We start from the raw sequence: 22,869 nt of genomic DNA, 5'->3' as shown, positions 1-22,869 counted from the left end.
ATATAAGCAGGTTTAGCATGCGAGTAATAATGGGTTTGTTAGCAAACCTACTATTTGCTGTGTAACCTTTTATGCAGCAAGAAAAAAACAAGAAAAAAGTGGCATTTATATAAAAATAGGTTGAAATTTCAAACTCATACTTATCGTGACCTTATATAAAATAACATTTAAAAGCAATTTTCAAGAAAATAAAAATTAGAGCTTGATTCCATTGAGTCAATGTTTTTCAATCCTTTTGTTGTTACTTTTTTGCCAATATAATTTCATAAATACTGCACTGATTTTATAACTGATTTATAGGACTGCAAACGTATTCTAACGTAATTCTAACGTACTCTGAAGTATCCTTACGTAATTCTAACGTATTTGACGTAATTCTAACGTAACATGCAGAATATGAATGCCACAAGAATAAAATATAAAGAGAAAATATAGAAAATAAGTATTTAAAATATAGAACAAAAATTGTATATATATAGAAATTCACAGTAAATAAACGCGTAACTTATACTTCAAAAATCTTGCAAAACAAAGTCAAAAAATTGGCAAGTTCTCGTGCAATATAGACTTTCCATGATGCTTTTGCTTTGGAAAGAAAAAGGTGCTTTTCTAAAATACATGTGGTTCGAGTCACGAATTTTCATATTTCTCCGCTCTACACAGTTGTCGTTTACTCAATTCAAATGAAGAAAATCCACTATTTGTTATGTTATATGTAACAAATATAATGTAAAATTAAATTAGTTTATATAACATTTCGTTTAATGTGATCTGGTGAAATTTATTAATTTTATCATACCTCTAAAATAATGGTGCATAGATATTTGATAACGATATATAATGAAATGCATAAAACTACAATAAAAGCATATAAGTCAAATGTTATGTATCAAATAAAATGATAAACTGCATATACTCATAAAATTGATTAAATCAACAATTTCCCAGAAAATTTAATTCGTCACAATCCATGCAATATTATTAGTAGCTTTTCCTTTCCCTCAAAGCTCGAAGGCAAGACGTTCGCCTCGGTCTATATCGCAGCAGCCTGTAAGGGGGTCGGCACGTCGAGGGCGGCCTAAGGTGGTTTGATACGAATTTAAATACGGCCTCGACTTGGAGGGGATGCACGTTTAGCAATGAAGAAAACACGCCGCGATTTCGAAAACGAAAAAGAACAAACACATTCCCGCCTGGTTACCATGTCAGAGCGGTTGTTTATTGTGGAGACGATCAGGCGATAGGATACATTGAAATTGCCATCGACTTCATAAAAATGATATGTCGATAAACGCCAACGATTCGGGACTTATGTTGCTAGTGGCTTGCGAGGTGATTACGTGAAGACAGTGCTTTGTGACAAGTGAACTAAAAAATGTGAATGTTCGAATCGGGGATGAGTAGGTGATTTAACTTGAAACATTGTTTGGGAATAAAATTATTTAAATTTCACTTATTTCCACATCAATTTATAATAAAACATTAACTAGTTACATAATTTTTTAAAATCACCCCAGGTATTCAATCATAATTATAAATGTGTTCAAATCTTGTACTAAAAACTAGAAACAACACAAAACTCTGATGAACTTTTGTACATTTTTGGATTCATCGGATACTAAACATGGGTTAATCGATTTAACTTATATGTATTCATGGGTTAATCCATTTAATACCTTGATGACTGTATGAAATGCAAAACTTTTACCAAAATGAGACTTAAAGTGTTAAACTATAAATACTACAAATTTTATAGACAATATTGTTACATCTTGCTATTTTTGTGCTACTTATCATAATAGCTAACTAATATGTGTTGACGTGGTTATTTAAAATCAGAACTTTAAAATTAGTTAATAAATTACAAAAATAATCTTTTACTACTATGTCCCTGGGCCGGTGAAAATTACGAGACGAAATGGCAAATCGCTAAAAAATGTCTCAGCCCGGTGGAAAAAAGGGCGCAAAAGGAGGCGGTAAGAAGGCAACCGCACAAATAACCTCCTTAACTTCTCATAACGTCAAAGAACCGACTACAGCTGCCAACAACGGTCACGATGACGATAAAATTGACGCTGGACCATCAGACTCGGGAGCAGGGAAAGATGATAATGGAGCTTCAAAAAATGGTGATGATAAAGCTAATGGAGCAGATACGCCTTCGAAGCCCCAAAGTGCGGGAGCAGTCACGAGAGATGGGGCGCAGAAGGTGCTTATGTTGTGCCAAAAGGGGGAATGGACCCCCTTGGACAATGCGCTTAAGGCTTTGGAAAAAGCAGTGGCGGCGGCAGGGGAAGAAGCTAATCTTACGCCGCTTGCGGGGGTTGCTGATTCGGTAAGTTACCAGAAATAAGAAAAAAAAAATGGTTTTAAGTGTAAAACGTCTGATGGCGCAAGCAAATACATTGTGTTTTGTCAGTTTGTGACTGCCAACTCATACGATTATAGACCCGTAACATAGCATTACTATAATATTTCTATTTTATCCAGGATTTGGCCTTCGAAATCAGAAAAAATAACTATTTTAATCGCCTGTGGCTTATGCTGCAATTTAAGCTAATAATAAGATACAAACTATTGACATGAAAGTAAAACGATTCAGGCGCAATTTGAATAGATCAAATATTCATCACATTCAATGATAAATCCATGATTCGATATCGTGGTATTGACATCAATGATACTCAATTACAAAAAAAAAATCACCAACTAAGTTGAAATTTATGAACCAACTTACCATAAATAGTCTAATAGATCCCGAGTCTAAAATGTCCCTTGCAATATACGCTCCGAATTAAAGAAAAATGAAATTATTATTGGATATTCAAAATCCCTGATTTTTCAACACCATGAATTTGGTGGCAAATATAATTAACATTCATAACAAATTGTGCTTAAACGCATTGCATCATTTGGACGTAAAATATATAATCCAGGCGTATCTTCAACAAAGAGCAATCACTTGTTTCAATTATAAATTTTTGCTACTATCTGTAAAATATTTTGCCCGTATACCATAAAAAAATAAATAAGCAAGATTATATACCAACTCATTAAAATTAGATGACGAAATGCACCATTAAGGTAATATATGTGTCAACATTTCGCGTGCAAGTTGCAATTTCGCTTTTACGAATATTTCTACATATCTTAAAGTCACATATTTTTAACGAGAATTTTCATTAGCTAAATTTATACTTTATATTTGCATCTACCAGAAATAACGAAGGGTGGAGTGGAGGGTGGTCGAAATAATCGAAATAACTTTGCATAAACACAATGGGCGAGTGGGGCTACTGCACTGGTGCATTGAACCGCCTCAAGACGATGTAGAGTCCGCAATTATAATATTACTGACCCCGTGCAAGGGTTACTTGCAATAATATGAGATTTTTTATAGGTTAGATTTAAATGCATAAGGGAAAGGGTTGTCTTATCGTCGGTATGTGGCAAATTTAAATATTTATCTTTATGCGAAAGTTTCCGAGGATAAATTTTTAGGTCTGTATGTTTGTGAAAAGAAACACATTACTCTATACTTAAAGGTTTTGCTTTGCTACTCTGGTATCACTCTTTATATCAGAAAAGAATTTGCGATCTTTTTGCTTTAAATTTGCTATGAATTTGCAATGCAATCAGACATATTACATCTAAAACCTAACCTACAAAATGCACAGTTCTTAAATAACAATTTTATCATAAGTGCAACTTTCTGATGAATTGTTAATAACACATACGTTAAGTTAAATTTTAGGTGTACATAGCTTTTTCTCAGTTCATTAATACCAACTCATACGAAGATAGGTCCATAAAATAGAATTACCATTACATTTCTATTTCATCTTGAGTAATCATAATCTTTTTTTTATTTATTTTTTTAACTCGTTTTATTCAGCAATCAAAAATACATAAAGATTCCTATGAGTTAAAATGACAATATTTAAGAGCGATGTCTAAGAAGAGCTCCAATGAGATCTTCTCAGTTCAACAATTAATATGATAATATTATATTAGACCTAATCTAAGACTAAGTCTAAAGGCTATTGTCGTTTCAATCTCCTTATACCAAAATGTTGAGTAATGTCAACTATTGATGGGTTCGAATGTGAGTCCAGTTTGCGTTTGTATTTTTCCTTGAATTTTTTGAACGTTAATTGCACCGTTTTCATGTTGAATGGTTTCATTTGTTATGTACCACGGAGAATTAAGAATTGTACGTAAAATTTTTGACTGAGTTCTCTGCATTATAGCTATATTTGATTTGTAAGCACATCCCCAGAGCTCAATTCCGTAGGTCCAGATTGGATTAATGATTGATTTATATAGCAGCAACTTATTTTCAACAGAGAGCTTAGACCTAGACGAAAATTATTAAAGATTACCCACGTTACATAAGTCTTCCTTAGCTCAATTTATAGCAATGATATAATATTATTGTTTTCCCGTCACATTCAAAAATCCTGATATCAACTTTCAGTTTTTAAAAATCTTATTACTATTCAATTACTAAATCGAGTGCCACGTGTCCTATGATTAAATCCAACTAATATTTATACAATATTAGAAACGTGCAACCTAAATATGAATCGGGGCGATTTATTGTGTTAGGTCTGTTCGTCATTTTCTCTCAATAGGAACAAATTCTCATTGCTCAGCGATTGTGACCTAGATCTCGTGCAGTCGGTTCTGTGTTCGGACTTCCGTTCCGGAAGTTGGTTATAGGGTCGTAAAGGCCCTCTGGAACTCGGCTGGTCAAGGGCGGGCGCGGACGACACGTCACGCCCGAGCATAAGGCGCGCGACCCTGAGAAGGAAACTTACGGTACTGGGTAGAGATTATTTTGAATTCTTCAAGATTTTTTAACTGAGGATTATCTGGGGATATAAAGTAACCTTTTATTAAAAGGGCTTAAAGATCTGAGGGCAAAAAAATTTACCACCATTATCTGAAAAACATGTGAAGTATAGAACTTTTTAACAATGCCATTTTAAAGTAGAAGGCCAAAGGTGTGTAATGAGCCAACGTGGTGATTCTTAAGACATCGTTAACAGGTTTTTGGTTTTGAGCTCTTTTATTTAGTTTATCTTAATATAATTTTATAATTTGCATTGATTGATTAATTTATCTATTATTTTCTAGTATTAAAATTAAAAATAATATATTGGAACTGCTTGTCCCATGGCTCTTCCATTTTACGCCGCCTATGGGGCAAAAAAGAACAAATGACTAATCTTAGAAAAATATAACAAAAAACATATTTATATAATTAGGAATTGACTGGGAATTTCACTGAATATACATAGTTTGATAGTTGATTGTTTGATACGTGTTTTGTGTCATGTATTTGGTTTAGACATGATAGTTACAGAAAGTCAAATTGGACCTTTGTGTTACAATGAGATCATTTTATTTTTAACTTCCCGTAGGGTAAGTTATTGTAATGGGCCAAAAATCGAAATTGAAAATTTATACATTTCTCGACGATTTGAAGGTTTCTGAACATTTTGGCATACCTCAGAAAAAATGGATTTGTGTGTGTGTATATGTATGTATGGATACAAACTTCCAGTCACGTTTTAGGGCGCACGGATCAACTGATTTAAATGGTTCAAAAAACATTCGATTCCTATTGATAGGGAGATGAGCTAATTAGTTTTTGGCAAAGGCAGGTTTAGCAGTTACGGAGATAAAGAGCAAAGAATGCAAAAAATAGAAATCGAGTTTTTGAGAGAACGGAGCATCCGATTTGAATGATCTAAAAAACATTCAATTAGTAATGATTGGGAAAAGTGTTTATTAGTTTTTGGCAAAGGCAGGCCTAGCCATTTCGAAGATACGGAGCTAATTGTGTGAAAAATGGCAGTTTTTAAGAGAACTAAGCGTCCGATTTAAATGATTCAAAGAACTCTCTGCTTGTTTTAACAAAATAAGTGATTTTGGAAAAACAAATTTTTGTTTCAACTTTTTTTTCCAAAAAAAAAAAATTTTTAGTATATCGAAAATAATTCAGATTTTATTTTTAATTCTGTCCATAGTTCTAATATACCTACTTTAAACAAATAATTCCAACTTTTCAATTCAGTTTATATAATTGTTATAAATATTAGACAATGTTACAATATTAATAATAATCTATTTAAAAACATTCAGTATTCCTCGAACATTCCGTTACGGTACGGGAAGTTCCAGCAATTTTCCTTAAGACACGATGCCATACACCCCACTAGTTTTTTATTTATATATATTACTCAAACCGCATATTTATTTAAAAGCGCTAAATGTTAGCAAAATATTCTTCTAGTAATCATGTTTATATAATATCAATTTTTTTATGTTTCTTGAAACAAGCTTGCTATTAAATCAGAGTGTCTGGCCACATGATTAAGAACTTGAATGTAACTACAAACGAACATGCTAGGTCTTTTGCAGCAAGGTTACTCTATTGAGGATTATAGACTATTTCGATAATGTGCACATTTATATTTAGAATTAAACATTACGTGCGAAAGATCATAAATTACTGTGGGCACAACAAGAATTACATTTTGCATTGAAAAAACATTAAATTCGCATATGCATGCATAGAAGATTCGGATCAAAGGCTAGCCTTATTTTAATAATTTTAAGTGATTGCCTATTAACTTAGATTATGCACGGTGAGGTAATCACGATTTTATAAAAAATACTCTAGGTTATTAAATATAGACCAAAAACGTCATTAAATATCGACTGTAAATCCATAAATAGAACAATCTCTATTCGAGCTAATTTCGCTAATGTGCTGAACTTTTTATATTTATCCAAAAAAAATTACACTAATTGATTGCTTATAATGATTACAACCGTCAACATCATACTTAAAATCACACTAAAGTCCACTCCACATAGATTAGTTTGAAACAGTTACATATAGTTTTTTTTTAACTTTATATAAAATTATTTCTTTTGTTTATTTTCTACATGCATAACAAGTAGTTTCTCTATCGATATGAACATTCATGAGAAAGTAAATCTTGAAATTGAACAAATGTTTATTTTAGCTGAGCTTTGTTCATTTGACCCAGTTTGATAATCAGTTACGACTCGTATAATTTCACTGTAAACGACCGTCTAGCAATGTGGGTAAACGACTTGTAGCTGGGCCATATTATAAATGTGGAGATTTATATAAAAATATAATCAAAAATCGATTGCATATAAGAAAATTAATTTTAACGTTATGGAAAATATACTTTTTTGTACTTTATTAACCTTACTATCAAATTATTTTATTTATGCCAATACAAAAACCTTAAAAAATTATGATTCTTCTGAACAGATTGATAAAATCCATATACATCTATTTGTTTTGCAATATATTTTTTTAAAGACTTAGTAAAACTACCTATGGCTGAAAAATTTAAGTAAGTGTTCAACTAAATCAGTATCTAAAACAATAACTCAATTTAATCATTTGCACGGGGTATAAATAATATTTGTATAATAAATGATTGACTGTAATTCAAATTTTATCAATTGCAATCATTCTATGACATGAATCAATATTAACATTATATTTTGGAGTAATTAGTTTGCTTATTCGTGAAAGTAATATAATAAGATTGTAAAATATGGATTATGAGTTAATTATGAAGTATATAAATTTAATTAACAATAGAAAACTATAAAAAAATAAATGTTTAAAAAAGATACTGATGCTGTGAAATTAATGAGTATTTTTAGTGATATGAGTATTTTAGTAATAGGATGAGCGTTTTTATATATTTTATTTATTAGTTGGTGAATAATAAATATTATTTTTTTATAGGCAACCGGAATGACACCTCTTATGTATGCAGTTAAAGAAAACAGAACACCTGTAATAGATCGTTTGATAGAATTGGGTTCAGATGTCGGAGCCAGGAATAATGTAAGTTCATAGCTTTTTACAAATAACTAAAACTACAACTACCAAATTATTTATCATTTGTTACTTATATATTCAGATAAATTATTATATATTTTAAAACATTTTGGGGAGCTCGTTCGCGTATAGGCTTCATCCGATTAGTCTAAAATACCAGTGTCTCTCTACTAAGTTTATAAAAAAAAAACAATTTATTAAGGAACTATTATTTATATCGTTGAATCGTTCAATTCTTTTTACATATTAATTTTACATATTTTAGTGTGAGCTTAAGCTTGAATTAAAAGACTTAATGATAATGACTTAATGATGCAATCTGTGAAAATCTAAATTTGTAGGATTGAAAAAAAAAAGTTTTTGACAATTTAAAAAATTAAATAATCTCTAAAATTATAATTATGTTTATACTTTCATATGATTACCAGAAATAGTTTTGAAATATTACTACAATAGCGAGAGGATCTCGGTATTTTTTCACTAAACTTCAGCAGCCTCCGTGGCGCAATTGGCTAGTGCGTTCGGCTGTTAACCGAAAGGTTGGTGGTTCGAGCCCACCCGAGGGCGTAATCTTTTGCCTAAATTAACTCATTTTGAACAAATCAGACGAAGACATTAAATTCATCATTAACACTTTTAATAGATATATAGATAATTGATAATTCTTCTGTCTTTTAAATAAATTTGGTAATTGAAAGCACATTTTTGAGATCGTCATTGATTGGTGCTTATGTATTTACAATTGGGTATTTTATAATATTAAATGAAAATTATATTGTTAAATTCAGAAAATTAAATATATATTACTTAAAATCTACTCAATCATTAATTTATTATACAGAAATGTTTAGAACAAAATAATAGCAATTATAAGTAAATTTCCAAAAGAATTCGCCCCCGGGTGGGCTCGAACCACCAACCTTTCGGTTAACAGCCGAACGCGCTAGCCAATTGCGCCACGGAGGCTTGGAAAAGCGTCTTCTAAATAAATTTTTTACAATATTGAGGCTAAATAGATCATAAATGCTACAGCATGATTTTTTATCGCACATATGTTTCCTTATCACTGAATTTTGCGTGTATTGTATTAAAAATGTGAAATCTATTTGAAAAAAAAATTTACAGTTGCCTGATATTTTAAAATGATTAAATTTGATTGATTATTCCCTGGATTATGAATTATTAAATTACCAATAGAGCTAGCTTTGCGTACAACTAGACGGCATTAGCAGAAATCAATTCTTTCGAGATGAGTTTCAAACCTTCGCTCTCATATCGTTCGCATGAATACATGACTTTGTTAAGCTCTCGCTAATGTATCCCATGTTGTCTAGTGGTTAGGATACCTGGCTCTCACCCAGGAGGCCGGGGTTCGATTCCCCGCATGGGAATATTTTTGCATCCAACTTTTTGAACAATAACACACTACATCTGCTCATATTTTAAAAATTTTTAGATACATATAGTTTAAACGTGTAAATTAATACTTTTTTTAAAGAAATATATGCGTATATTTTAATAAATTAACAATATCTAGGGGCCGTTCAAGTATTACGTAATCACTATAGGGGGACGGGGGGGTTGTTGATTTGCTTATTTTGGGTTGACTTGGGGGGCGGGGGAGTCTGGATGATGATTACGTTATAGGTTACGTAAGCATGAGGGTAGGGGGTAAGAGCTTTTGCTGACAAGGGGGATGGGGGGGGGGTAAATAATTGTAATAAATCGGCTTACGTAATACTTGAACGATCCCCTAGTTTATATTTATATTTCCTGTTCAAATTTTAAATAGATATTCATTTTTCTTCTCAAATGTGTCTGGCTAAAATTGTTTTTAGCAATATGTAATTTTTTATGTAAAATGCAAAAAAGTTATAAAATTAATTATTATTTTAAAATGTTAATTCAGTTTAGCAAAATTATTAAAGTGCATAAATATGTAGTGTATAGTAAATACAAAAAGAATATTCCCATACCGGGAATCGAACCCGAGCCTCCTGGGTGAAAGCCAGGTATCCTAGCCACTAGACCATATGGGACTGTGTGGGATATGCTTTAACTACAGCAGAATTTCAGCAACGGTATCTTTGTATCAGAATATAAGAGTTTTTTTTCACCACAAGTTTACTAAAATATAAGAGAGGCAGAACAAATAAGTCAATTGCAAATATTTGAGTCTTTTTTTATTTTAGATACATTTCCTCGTTTACTTGATTTTAAGAAAAATTATATTTAAAACATCATGAAATAAATGTAAGATTTGTAATTCATTTGGCAATGAGCAAGTAATCAGACATATATGACTACCTGCATATACGTCTATATTTTTATACAGTACTCGTGCAATTAGTTACATTTTGTTAATGTGTTAATAGTACAATTGATATGAAAATAAGCTGTAAGTGTTATTTTAGCTCCCAAATCACTCCTTTAAAATTTATTTCTACCGATGCCTGTATTCACATACATTAGCAAATTATAGGCGCGGCATATTCATGATCATTATGAATAATTACAAGTAATTTGTAGCACAATTACTGTAAACTCAATCATATTTAATAAACTAAAAGCAAAATCTGAATGGTAGAATTGTACTATAGTACATACTATTGTTATAAATTGCAATTTCTTTTGTATGTTTCTTCAGAAATTAAATTTGCTTTGTCATGTCGAATCTATAAATCTTACAACCTCATAGAATGATTAATTAATGCAGTTCTTTGAGTAATTGCACGCACTATGAAAATCGGTGCGATAAGAATTTAAAGTAATAAATCTTTGTTCGTTAAATTTTTATGACAGGGCTGAATATGCGTCATGGTAACCTTTAGCTAATTGAGTAGCAGAAAAGGTTATCGAGGCAGAACAGAACAGAAGACGAAATTATAATATTGTTGAGCACAGATTGCTATAATTTAACAGTATTTTGGACATCAATGAGTTCTGGTCATTTCTGTCGTCAGAAATATTACACTTTATGAAAAATAGATCATATAAGATTGTCAAATATCTCCTTTCCGCCTTTTTGTATTATAAACCAAGAGCAAAAAAGCGGAAGGGAGATATTTGACAACCTAATATTTGATTCCCAGTACGTCGCGGAATTTAACCTGACGAGTATACTATATAAGATTTATAAAAATATTTTGGAACAAAATTGACTATTTATTGATCAGCATATAGCAGCAATAATTAATAGTATTTTTATTTAAAATTTTACAAAATTGTAAAAAAATTCGCCCCCGGGTGGGCTCGAACCACCAACCTTTCGGTTAACAGCCGAACGCGCTAGCCAATTGCGCCACGGAGGCTTCGAGAGCCTCATTTCCCCGATTTCCACATTATTGAGGTTTAAACAATTGCGAGAATTCACATAAATTTTAACAATAACATGCTAACACATGATTTTCTTATCGCACATATCTGGCATTATCGCCACAGAAGATTACGACTATGGTACTTGAAATGTAAAAAGTTCAAGGTACCAGCACATAGTGCATGAATTAAAATGATAATGTCTTTTAAAGACAAAACCAAGTGTTAACCTCTTTAGCATTTAAATTAAATTAACCCATTTCGAAGAAAAAATATATTTTTCAATATATAACCACGGCACATGCAACTGCGGAACATAAAATGTTCAATTTTTTTTAGATAATTGGTAAAAACATGCATTTGCCCTAGATTACTTCAGAAGTATTGAGTTGTGCATTTAAATCATAAACTTCCTGAATATTCCAAAAAGTAAAATAATCATGTTAAAACCTAAACCGTTGCAACCATTATATAATAATTTTCTTTTCAAGCTCATGAACTTAAAAGAAAATAAGATCAAAACCTAAGTTTATTTTTAAAAAATCAGAACCTAAGTTTATCCAATTTGAATTACATAGCAATTTTAAAATATAATGACCGCAGTCTGGTTGTTCTAATCAATCTCATATTCTCAAACTTTTTAATAACCGGAAATGTAATACATACAGAGTATGTAATATTAAAAAGTTTGAGAATATGAGATTGATTAGAACAACCAGACTGCGGTCATGGTCTTTAGTACGACTTTTAAAAGATCATAGAACATGATAAAAACGAGCCGACCTCCAAATCCCTTAAGACTTCCATGGCGTGATAACGTGGATTCAATGAATGTGACGTGAAATATTTCATAAAACAATATTACTGGGAAATAATGTACAATTGTACACAGAAATATGGTTTCAATCAGAAGAAATAGTCATTGAACACACAAAGATGAGAGTTGTTGCAATGTTTTAGGCGTATTCAAAGTCCTACAAATATCTCATGTAAGCTCTCATCTGAGCCAATGAATGAAAAAATAATATATGTATTTTAAAAATATCTGTCTGGAAACACTGTAGGCATACATAAAAAAGTATCAAGACTGAAAGAATACAGCCTATCCTTTAATTAATTTTTATAATTAAACCGCTTTTCATAGCCCCATAATATTTTAAGGACTTCATTTTTACTATATACTTTATCACTTTGCAAAATTTCATCAAAATCACAAAAGAGTAAACTTGAGGTTCTGTTTGTAAATTTTAATCCAAAAATTAATTTTAGCAATATAGTGATAGACAATTGTCCTTAATTTATTGCCAAAATTTGATATGAATGCATAAGCAAGTAGTGAAATATTAGAAATTTGGTGCTCGAATCAACATTTTTTTAGTTTGTCACTAGAACAACCCACAAAACATTTGCTTTTGTTATCAGAAAATGATTTAGATAAATAATTATAAATTAACAATTTCTTTACTTTGCTTTTCAAAATTATTCAGAAAAAAATATAATAAATTTGTTTTGAAGTCAAAATTTCTCTCATAAAATTATTTACATAAAACTCTTCAGATAACCTGCGAAATATCTCATAACTTTTAATGATGCATAATTTAGCATGCAAGTCATTGTACGTAAATGTACAATTGTAAACAAAATCTCTGCAAATTTGTTTATATTATTATTTAAACAACATATTTTGTTTGTCATGGAAAAAAGTCATCTAGATTTTTCATGAGATGATTTATGGTGAATGAAAGTTTGCCTTACGTGACTTATTCTAAAGAAATTGATTTCTCTCAACGGAACAGTAAAAGGAAAAGCAGCACAAGGCCAAAACAAAAGCTGGAATGAAATCAATATTCTGTATAATTATAAAGGATAATTAGAAAAAATATATAAGCATTAATTATTGAAAAAATATTTATAGCAAATAATAATTTTGGGTAAGAGTTTGAAATCTGATACGAATCTACCATAAAAATTCTACTTTATTTTTTTTTATTTTAACTACCGTCTTAATCTATTTGAATTGTATTATGATCAACTCCTTGTCATTAAAATTATTTATTTATAACAATTTTTCATGAACAAAATTAAATTGTTATTAAAAACAACCCTGAATGTGCAATCATCAATATCGTGTACAATCTTATTTCTTCGTCCTAGTTCCAGTAATATATGCATGATATTTTTCCTACTAGTAATGATATATACAAATTATCATATCAAACCAATTTTTAGGCTATCAAATTTATTCTAACGGAAATTGCTGTCTGCCATCGTCTGAGTTTTCTTGCAAACCGACCTTTTCTTTTGAAACGTGAACAATTAGCTGTATTTCCATATGTATTAAATTTTCCAACATGCATGCCGAGAAGATAAAAATCCCGATAAAAAATAACACTGCTAATAGCGCAAACGTTGCCCAATTAAAACAGTTTTTTATAATTTTCAGCAAAGTGTAACGGAATAAATATAAAAAATGTTGACATGTAATAAGAAAATAATAATTTAAGCCACAAAAACCACTTGTCGATTTAGAATCTTTGCATCAGTATTAACTTTTGTCTAAGGGCCACTTTATTTTTGATTCATTCGAACATCATATAATTTCTAGAATATAATTAAAAATATATACTTTGTTCGGCATTTGTTGCAAAAATAGCTTCAAACTAGCAAAGTAATTACCAGATTGATATGCAGAAATGACGAAATACAAATTATGTTAGCATTTTTTATAATTACTGACTTCAATATAAACTTGTTGATGCGTTTTGAAAGTCGTGCAATGTAATTACATAAAATTGAAATATCATACAAAAATGAATAAAAAAACAGGTTTGCTTATTTTTAGTTAACAATTTAAACATAGTTTACTTGCCAAAACCAACAATTAAACTTTTAGTAATTGTTATGCAATCGTTTTCGTTATCAGTAATTCTGCCAGGCCAGAGGTAATTAATGGCTTGTTAAGGCGACCGAACGCAGTAACAAAATTGCACTGCGGCTTTTTGATAATGCAGTCGAAAGTTCAGAATAAATTGTAGAAGTATAAAAATAAAATAGGTTTATCATAGTTATATTACAGAAATCTTTTGATTTCTACCGAAGAAGCCAATAAATACTTTAAAAAATCATCTATTCTTCATATATATATATATATTTTATAGATAGAAAAGATTATTTACTACTATTTAAATACAATACGATAAAGCTATTTTTAATTAACCTTGAACAACACACCACCGGTTCAAGGCAAAAACAGTGCCTAAACAAATCTAGTGGCGAACCTGAAAGATCGCAATCTTTCATAGTCACTTTCAGCACATTAGCTTAAAATTATCATTAAGATCCAGATTGTGTCATGTCTTGATAAGGAACGATTAAGGTGAAGGAAAAATCTAAGACACATGTCACCGTGATAAAATTAAAATGGAAATTTGTAAGATTGGCGAACAAAGTAATGGTGGCAAATATAATAGACATATATATGTTTATGTCTCATACTCTAATTTTTCCGATTATCCTTTATGATTCTTAGTGTTTCAATCATGTTATTATACAACTTAATTTTATTTCTTCTATTAAATGCTAATTTTCCTTTTTTCCCAGGACAATTACAACTGCCTGCACTTGGCTGCAATGCACGCGCGAGATGACCTGGTCAAACTGCTTTTATCCAAGAGGGGTGTCGACCCTTATGCAACAGGCGGGGTAAGTTAATAATGCATCATAAATGCACTAGAATTACGTGCTTACAGGGAATTCATGACATACCGAGAGATTTTAATTTTTGTTAGCGAATGTGATATCTTAATAATGGATAAATGGCTTTGACCCTTTCCTTTCGAATGCTACCGCTCCCATATTACAACCGTACCCACAAAATTTGTCACTACCGTATCCAACGCGCACTTTTGGAAACAAATTATCTAACAAAACTAATTGCTGGTAAAACTACTAATGGTCAACATATAGCAAAATAACAAAAAAGTGATCTATCTGTACACAAATAATAGCTATTAATAAATGAATTCGAACACGAAAACCTACTTTTGACTCTTCAAGAGCTTTTTCTACAGATCATGTTAATGCTAGGCACTGACTGAAAACAATAATGGACACTTGTTCGAACAATTGCACTTCATCTTTCTCCCTTTTAGACCCTATGTCAAAACCAGTACAGCTTAGCTTTTAAGACGACTGTCACTACTGTACCCTGTCACCCCAGTTTTTCCTATGTATTTAGTTTATAAACAGATAATTTTCAGACCAAACTTTTAAGTTTCAAATTAATTTACAAATAATTTTAAAATATGGTCTATAATTTAGTTTTTGAAACCATTAATAAATCTATCCACCATCATCCCTCTTGTATGACCCAATTTTCTTTAAACCCATAAATAACACCTATAAAGCAATTCTTTTAAGCTAATCGAATATTTTTATGGCATCGATAAAATATGCGTATTGTACTGACAGAAACGTAGGTGCAAATTGGTTCCGTGAATGGCACCGTACGATTCACGCCGATATTCAATCATGATATAAAATCATTTCTCGAGGCAGAAATGATATTACTAATATTGGAGATTGTGCAATAAAAAATGGTAAAAAATGATTTGTTACGATTTTAAACAGTATTCTGTTATAATTTTTAGAAATAATATTTTGAAATCAAAATCTAAATACTACACCACAGCTACAATCGAGAAATCTAATATCATATTTTTTGGTTCATATTTTTTTTATTATAATGATTTTTATTTTTATTTATATTATTATATTACAGTTATTAAAGAGTTTTCTCATTAGTTCTGGTTAGTCGTTTTTTGTTATAATACTTTCAAGATTTCATTTATACGTTAAAATCATAAAGGTCTTAATATTTTTTTTAAATTGCAATTCAGATTTACCTCTAGTCATTTTACTTGTTTATCAGGAATATGTTCGATTTAAATATATTTAGTAAGTAAATGCTCCTCAACCATATTTTATTACTTTTCGTGGTTTTTGAGAACTTGTACCAAACTCGATAATTACCCATATCTTCTAAATTGCTGACATATAACCTTCGAATAAAATTTTGGGAAGCACTTCCTATGAAGTTTTCGAAAATCCTTGGAAGTATAAAGTTTCTTCGATGAAATATTGTGCCAACCCTACATAAATGTCGATACTTTTGAACTGCAATCATATCCGTCAACGTGTCTACTTTAGAACAACTAACACCTACCAAAAAGCGCTCTATATTTCTTAGATCAATGAAGGCAAAAGTGAAAAATGAAAATATTCATAATAGTTTTAGTTTAAATCTCCTTAACATCGTCTCCACTACAAATTTGTCACTGCAAATTTCTTTTATTAGAGAAACATCCATTGCCACCTGTGGCCGAAATTCGATTTAACTACTAATCCAAAATTCAAGAAATTCTCTTTGAAATTGATTCCTCTACAAGTTTTTCAATGCAATTACTCGAATTAGATAATTAGAGTTAGGGAAAGTTAATCGTGTCACTTGTGGCAGCAATTCGACTTAACCACCGATTCTCTTGAATGACACAAATATTCTAATCCTACTTCCAAGAAATTCTCCTTACCATCGTCTCCATAGCCGCCACTTGGCCATTATTTCTTGGCGCGATCGGTATCGCGATATCGGCAACCCTTTCGTTTATTTCAATCGCGGCATCGATAGCGATCCGATCAGGTGCAAATATTTGTGCATATTTATATGTCAGACTATTATACTAGATATACGTACAGAGTTTGATTCAACATAAATACCTTTGTGTGAACAAAACAATCCTGCATGTGAGGTAAGTAGATGGGCAATACAATTTCTGACAATCGGAACGATTGACATTACAATATACGTGTCTTTGTCTGGTGCCGATGGTTAAATTCAGGAGCGCGCGGGATGGACAGAGTTTTTGGGGTCGAAGGCGAATTTTGTAAATGATCATGTTATGGTTTGTGGAAATTTGTGGTAATAATAATATGTGGTAAATTGAAATTGGTAATAATAATATGACCAAGAAAATAATATAAATTGTGTTTACTATAAAATTAATATGAATATGTATATTTAGAATCACCCATTTTATTTAGGGTTGAAGTAACTTTAGACGATAGAAATGATTATGTTATGGTTTGTGAAAAATTTTGGTATCATGGGAATAAAATCGGTAATAATAATATAAATATGGTTATTTAATAGATTATTATGGTTAAAATTATTAACTTTACATGATTCCAAGTGAAGTGGCATTTTGCTTTAAGGCAAGTTGCATGAACTCCCGACATGAGTAAATAATCGATTTACTCAATAAATACTTGATTTGTTTATGATCTATCCGTCTAACGGTTTACTTGTTTTACCTGTTGAAGTGTCTAAGTGTCAATGCTGTCAATCTATTTAGTTTTATACTTGCCTACCTGTCCACATGTTTACATTACATTTGCACCTGTCCACATGCATACCTGTCAACCAGCCATCCTATCTAACCGTCTCCATATTTGTCTACTTGTCTCCTTATCTACCTGTCTACCTATTTACCTGTCCACTTTTCTACTTGTTCACGTGTCCACTAATCTGTAATGCTCATTTCAGCTCACTAAATTTCGATTTCTTAACATTTTTTCTTGCAACTCCAAAACCGCTAATCCTGCCTTCGCAAAAATGTAATCAATAGGACTCTTGATTGGTAATTTTTTTAATTATTGCTAATTAAATGGTACCACTCAGAGCTATTTTTAGTCAAAAAGGTATATTTATCTTAGTTATTTTCTTTTAATATTTTTTCTGTTCTATTTTTGCAGACAAAGCAACAGACGGCTGTGCATTTAGTGGCCACGCGACAGACAGGCATCGCCACGAATATCCTGAGAGCGTTGTTGACGGCTGCCGGAAAAGACATCAGAACAAAAGCTGACGCCGTAAGTAAAATCAAAATTAAATAAAATAACCGAATATAAATTAATATACGACTAATACATACATATTACGACAATCTAAAAATTAAAAAAAAATCAAGAAATTGTCGTTTCGAACGATAGAGATTGGGTTGACAATTCTCTTATTAATACTTACTAAATTAATATTATTACTGACAATATTTTATTAATAATTTATTTCACACTTTTAGTCGATAAAAAAACAATTTTTCAAAATGAAAACACCAATAATTTATAATTCCTAATAATAATAAATAAATATTATTATACGATGGACAAGGATCTTTTACTCACAAGGAGAACCTCAGGGTAACTCTCCTGGGATTTTGATGAAACTTTGCATAGTGATAGAATTGATAGTAAAACCAAACAGCTTAAAATATTATAGGCAATGAAAAGTGGTTTAATTATAAAAAAATAATTGAAGTTAAGAAAATAATGTCATGCTGGAATTTGAACTTGATCACTTTTAACTCCCTTAGGAGCAAGTGCCTAAACTGACCGAGCTACCGATATACATTGGACGGTTTTTTAAAACATCAATTATATTTTAAAATTATAAAATATCTCCTAGACCTATTATATTTCAAACTCCTCGATTTGACTATCAACTCTCACCTCATGCAAAGTTTTATAAAAATCCAAGAAGAGTAAATCTGAGCTTTGCCTTGTCAGAAAGAACAATGAATTTATTTAAATCTGATGTGATTGTCTAATACCAACAATAATATTATGTTTTGTTATAATAATCTAAAAACATATTTATTTACTACATCAAACCACATAAAAACAGGGGAGGTGCTATGTATAATAAAACAAAAAAAAAAGCCCGTGAAGCTCATGTATAATTTTAATATTTTTTTACTCAAATATCTGTGAAATAGTGAATTTATTGCATGAGTTCATAAAAGCAATGATAAAACTTTAAATTAAAATTAAAAAAATAATTTTCTCAAAATAACTAGTGAAATTATAAATACTGTTCGATAATGCAAAAAATTAAATAATTGTTGTTTTTTTGCTATAATAGTTAATTACTATGTAATCTATGAATTAATATTTAAATTTAAATATCGTTTTGTGTATTAAATTAGAAAAAAGTATATCAAACGCAGTTTAATTTAAAAAAAATGCTTATAGTATTTTATTTCCACGAATACCATGGAGCAGTCTGAATTCCTAAATTCATTCCCATTTCCTCGAATATTAATTTAAAAATTAATTACAAATGACTCAAATAATCACGAAAACTTCTTCTAAAGTTTTATTTGCACGTGTAAACAACAAACACGTGTTTCCTAACAAGACAGTTCATTTGCGGTTAAATTCTACCGCTAAATACCTAAGAAGTGTAATAAACATCAAACTTTTTAAACGCGGCAGTTAAAAATACAGGGTGAACTTTTGCAATTACAACATCAACTTGGAAGAAAAGAGTTAAACGTTTTTGAAAGAATTAATAAAGGAAACATGGTATTTGTGGCAGTAAATTAGGCATATTTTAAGCATTCTAACATTCTCCTACTGATTTAATAATCAAAGAACTAAATTATAATATCATAAAACAACTAATTTTAAAATCACATCAAGAAAACATCAAGATGATGATATAGCTTTCTGGTTTGATTATTGAAGTTTTTAATTTAGAAAAAACTAGAACTGAATTAAATTAAAGTATAAAATGAAATTTAACATATTTATGAATAATCCAACATACTACATAACTAAAAAAATCATTAGATTAAAAATCAAATTTTTGAAAAATTTGATGTTTGTAAAAATTACTGATTTTTAATCTTATATTAGATTATATAGGCCGGCGTATCAAAAATAATTAATAAGTATATTATTAACAAATATTTTATTTTCAATTCTAAACACGTGTCCCTTGTCAACATTCAATGCGCATTTATCAGAAAAATTTCCATAACTACGTATCCGAAAGGGATGAGAATTCAGTTGGGGGCAGTATCGGCGGTACCTTGTTTGGGGGTTCGATTTTAAGAGGGATGGTGCGTTGGGGGCACCACTGGGGGACTAAAGGCTAGCTCCATGCCGGGAGCTTGTCACAGCTTGGTACGATGGAACAGTAGTAATGCAGAAGTAAGCTTAAATCGCCCACACATTGAAATGATATTGTGTGGACGGATCGGGGAAAAATGGAAATATTATGAAAAAAAAAATGTTTTAATAATATACGAGCAGATTTCATAATCACAAGGTTAATTTTATATCAAAACTTCATTCAAATAAATAAAATGCATAGCCAATTATCGATAGCTGTTGAAACAATAATTTTCCAAAATACAGCTTCAAATAATTGTTCTAGAAATATAGAAATTTGCTTAAAAAATATTTGAAATTAATCATAATTTTTAAATATTTAAAATATTATTAATCATTAATAATACTGCTTTCTTAGGAATAAATAAATATTAGTGTTTGAATAATAAATATATGTAGATATACTATTTTTGAGAAGCTATGACGATTTAAATCGCAAGGAAAATTCTGTATGTAATTTGTTATAGATTTAAAGTGTGTAATAAATTCATGAAATACAATAGTAAACAATGTAGAAAAAATACAACAAAACTTTAATTAATTTTTATAATAAAAAAATATCAGCTTTTCGATAAAATTATCTTTTATCCAAATCTAAAAGTTTTAGATGCAATATCTCGAATTACGAGTTGTAAAACTTATTCAACTTCAACAAAGCAACTTCCTACGAATTACTACAAAATGTTTGTATGATGAAAACGCGTAACATAAGTCAAACAATTGATTGTATCATTTCTAAAATAACGGAAAACATCATAGGGCAAGACATACATAAATTATTATAAATAGAATACATATTCTATCTAAATATCACGGGGTTGGAATTTCCACTTATATTTTGGGCATTGCGAATAAATGGAAAATTTTCTACTAAAGGAAAATATATAAATTCGAAGCCACCGAACAGATGCAAATTTTAATGCAAAAATTTAAATTAAAAGTTATAAGAAATATTAGAGTAAGGCTATAAAATAAAATAATAAGTTTTTAAAATAAAGTATCAAAGTAAATTTTAAAATAAAACAAGAAAAGCGTAGTATCAATCTGACTTTGATATTTTTTATATAAAACCAATAAAAACTGAACTTTATAGAGAAGCTCTTTGAACTCCAATAAGAATTCATATCTTTCTCAAGTATTATAGATTTTCTTTGAGAAATAGTCTCACGTTGAATTTTGATAAATTAAAAAACGTGCATTTTCCATATGGTATTAAAAAGACTCTATCTAATTTTAAATGAGATCTTGATAAATGAATATGAAAAACCTATTTATGTAGTTTAATTTATGCATTTTTTAAATTTAATTTTTTTTTTGCTTTTACCTATGCAAGTTATAAATAATAAAATTGTGATGTAATATTGAATCAAAAATAATGATACAATGCTTGTATAAACCCTAAAAAATATATATTTGTACTTTTAAACAAATAAAACTTTACTTATGATAATACTAGAAAAATGCATATGTTTTCATTTAACTCGGTGAGATTAAACTTGGATTAATAAAAAACATTAAATATTGTTTTTTTTTACTATACAATGTATAGTATTAACCAATTTTGTATAAATGCAAAAAAGTAATAATATATAAAAAAATAATTAACTAAAATTAAAAAGTGCAAACTAAACTTGATTCATATGTAATGAAATGAAATTCTTAACTTTGATTCATATGAAATTAAAATTCACCGTATTATAATAATCATAAATACTTCAAAAACTATAAATTAGTTTGAAATAAATTTAAAGCTAAGACGTGTAATAAAATATTTGTTAGGGATAATCTATTTCTTGGACAAGAAGAATAAAAGAAAGTTTCACCTACACCTCAAAAGTCAATACAAAAATTAGAATTTCTATAATTATCGCATAAGCATTTTTTTACAAAATTACTAATAAATACTAAAAATTAAAAACATAAAATATATTAGTCTATCTCTCATAAAATATATTAAGATAATATCAGAAAAAGTGCACACTAACTTAAGTCAAAGTTCACAGGCATACACCTTAAGTCAAAGTTCACAGGCAAATAGCATAATTACTTCAGCATAATTCAAAAGGCGTGTCATGAAATATTTGTTTGTTTTCTTCGAAAAAATAAAGAAAATGTGTTTTACTTTCACCTTAAAAGTGATTCACTCCCCGAACATTATTTTGCGATTACATCATCGCGTATAAAATCTCAGCTCATGCGAACAACTAATAATCGTTTTTCTTCGACAATAGAAAAGCCATGAAATTTTTCATTTCAATTCCATATTAACTGATTTGATTTGATTATATCGATTTAATATATATGAAAGATAACTATGACCCAATTTTAGAAAAAACGTGAATGATAGTTGTTATTATTTATTATAAATTCGCGATTACTTTGAATATCTTTGAAGATAGAGAGTAAATTTAATTTATGATGTGAAATATTTGACCTCTGTGTGATAAGATGATAATTGTAAATGTAATAGAACTTAATTAAAATTATAGATTTAATTTGTATATATTCGCCAAATTTGGCATTATTCATATAAATTAGATATAAATCTCATCATTGACCAAATTGAATATCAGGTATCTAAATAAATCCGGAACCGCATGATTAATTTTTGCAATAAACATTTTTCTACACAAAGTACAATG

The 22,869-nt window shown here is 29.8% G+C and overlaps 1 protein-coding gene and 4 non-coding genes across 5 annotated transcripts in view; 2 read left to right on the top strand and 3 right to left on the bottom strand.

Moving 5' to 3' along the window:
- Positions 1–1,936: 1,936 nt before the first annotated feature.
- Positions 1,937–22,869, top strand: part of LOC113366091 (serine/threonine-protein phosphatase 6 regulatory ankyrin repeat subunit A) — a 33,997-nt gene continuing 13,064 nt past the window's right edge. The window contains exons 1-4 of the mRNA XM_026607642.1: positions 1,937–2,335; positions 7,808–7,909; positions 14,819–14,920; positions 18,029–18,145. Coding sequence (XP_026463427.1) covers positions 1,937–2,335; positions 7,808–7,909; positions 14,819–14,920; positions 18,029–18,145 — 720 coding nt within the window. The remainder of the gene's footprint in view (positions 2,336–7,807; positions 7,910–14,818; positions 14,921–18,028; positions 18,146–22,869) is intronic.
- On the bottom strand, positions 8,796–8,869 carry Trnan-guu. Its single transcript has one exon. It is a non-coding gene; the product is annotated as a tRNA-Asn (tRNA).
- On the top strand, positions 9,223–9,294 carry Trnae-cuc. The gene has a single exon. It is a non-coding gene; the product is annotated as a tRNA-Glu (tRNA).
- On the bottom strand, positions 9,871–9,942 carry Trnae-uuc. The gene has a single exon. It is a non-coding gene; the product is annotated as a tRNA-Glu (tRNA).
- On the bottom strand, positions 11,141–11,214 carry Trnan-guu. The gene has a single exon. It is a non-coding gene; the product is annotated as a tRNA-Asn (tRNA).

Source organism: Ctenocephalides felis, unplaced genomic scaffold (assembly GCF_003426905.1).
Source record: "Ctenocephalides felis isolate EL2017-DRISC unplaced genomic scaffold, ASM342690v1 CF-g0.4_SCAFFOLD_01170, whole genome shotgun sequence".
NCBI lineage: Eukaryota > Metazoa > Arthropoda > Insecta > Siphonaptera > Pulicidae > Ctenocephalides > Ctenocephalides felis.
This window is presented reverse-complemented; position numbering and strand designations above follow the sequence as displayed.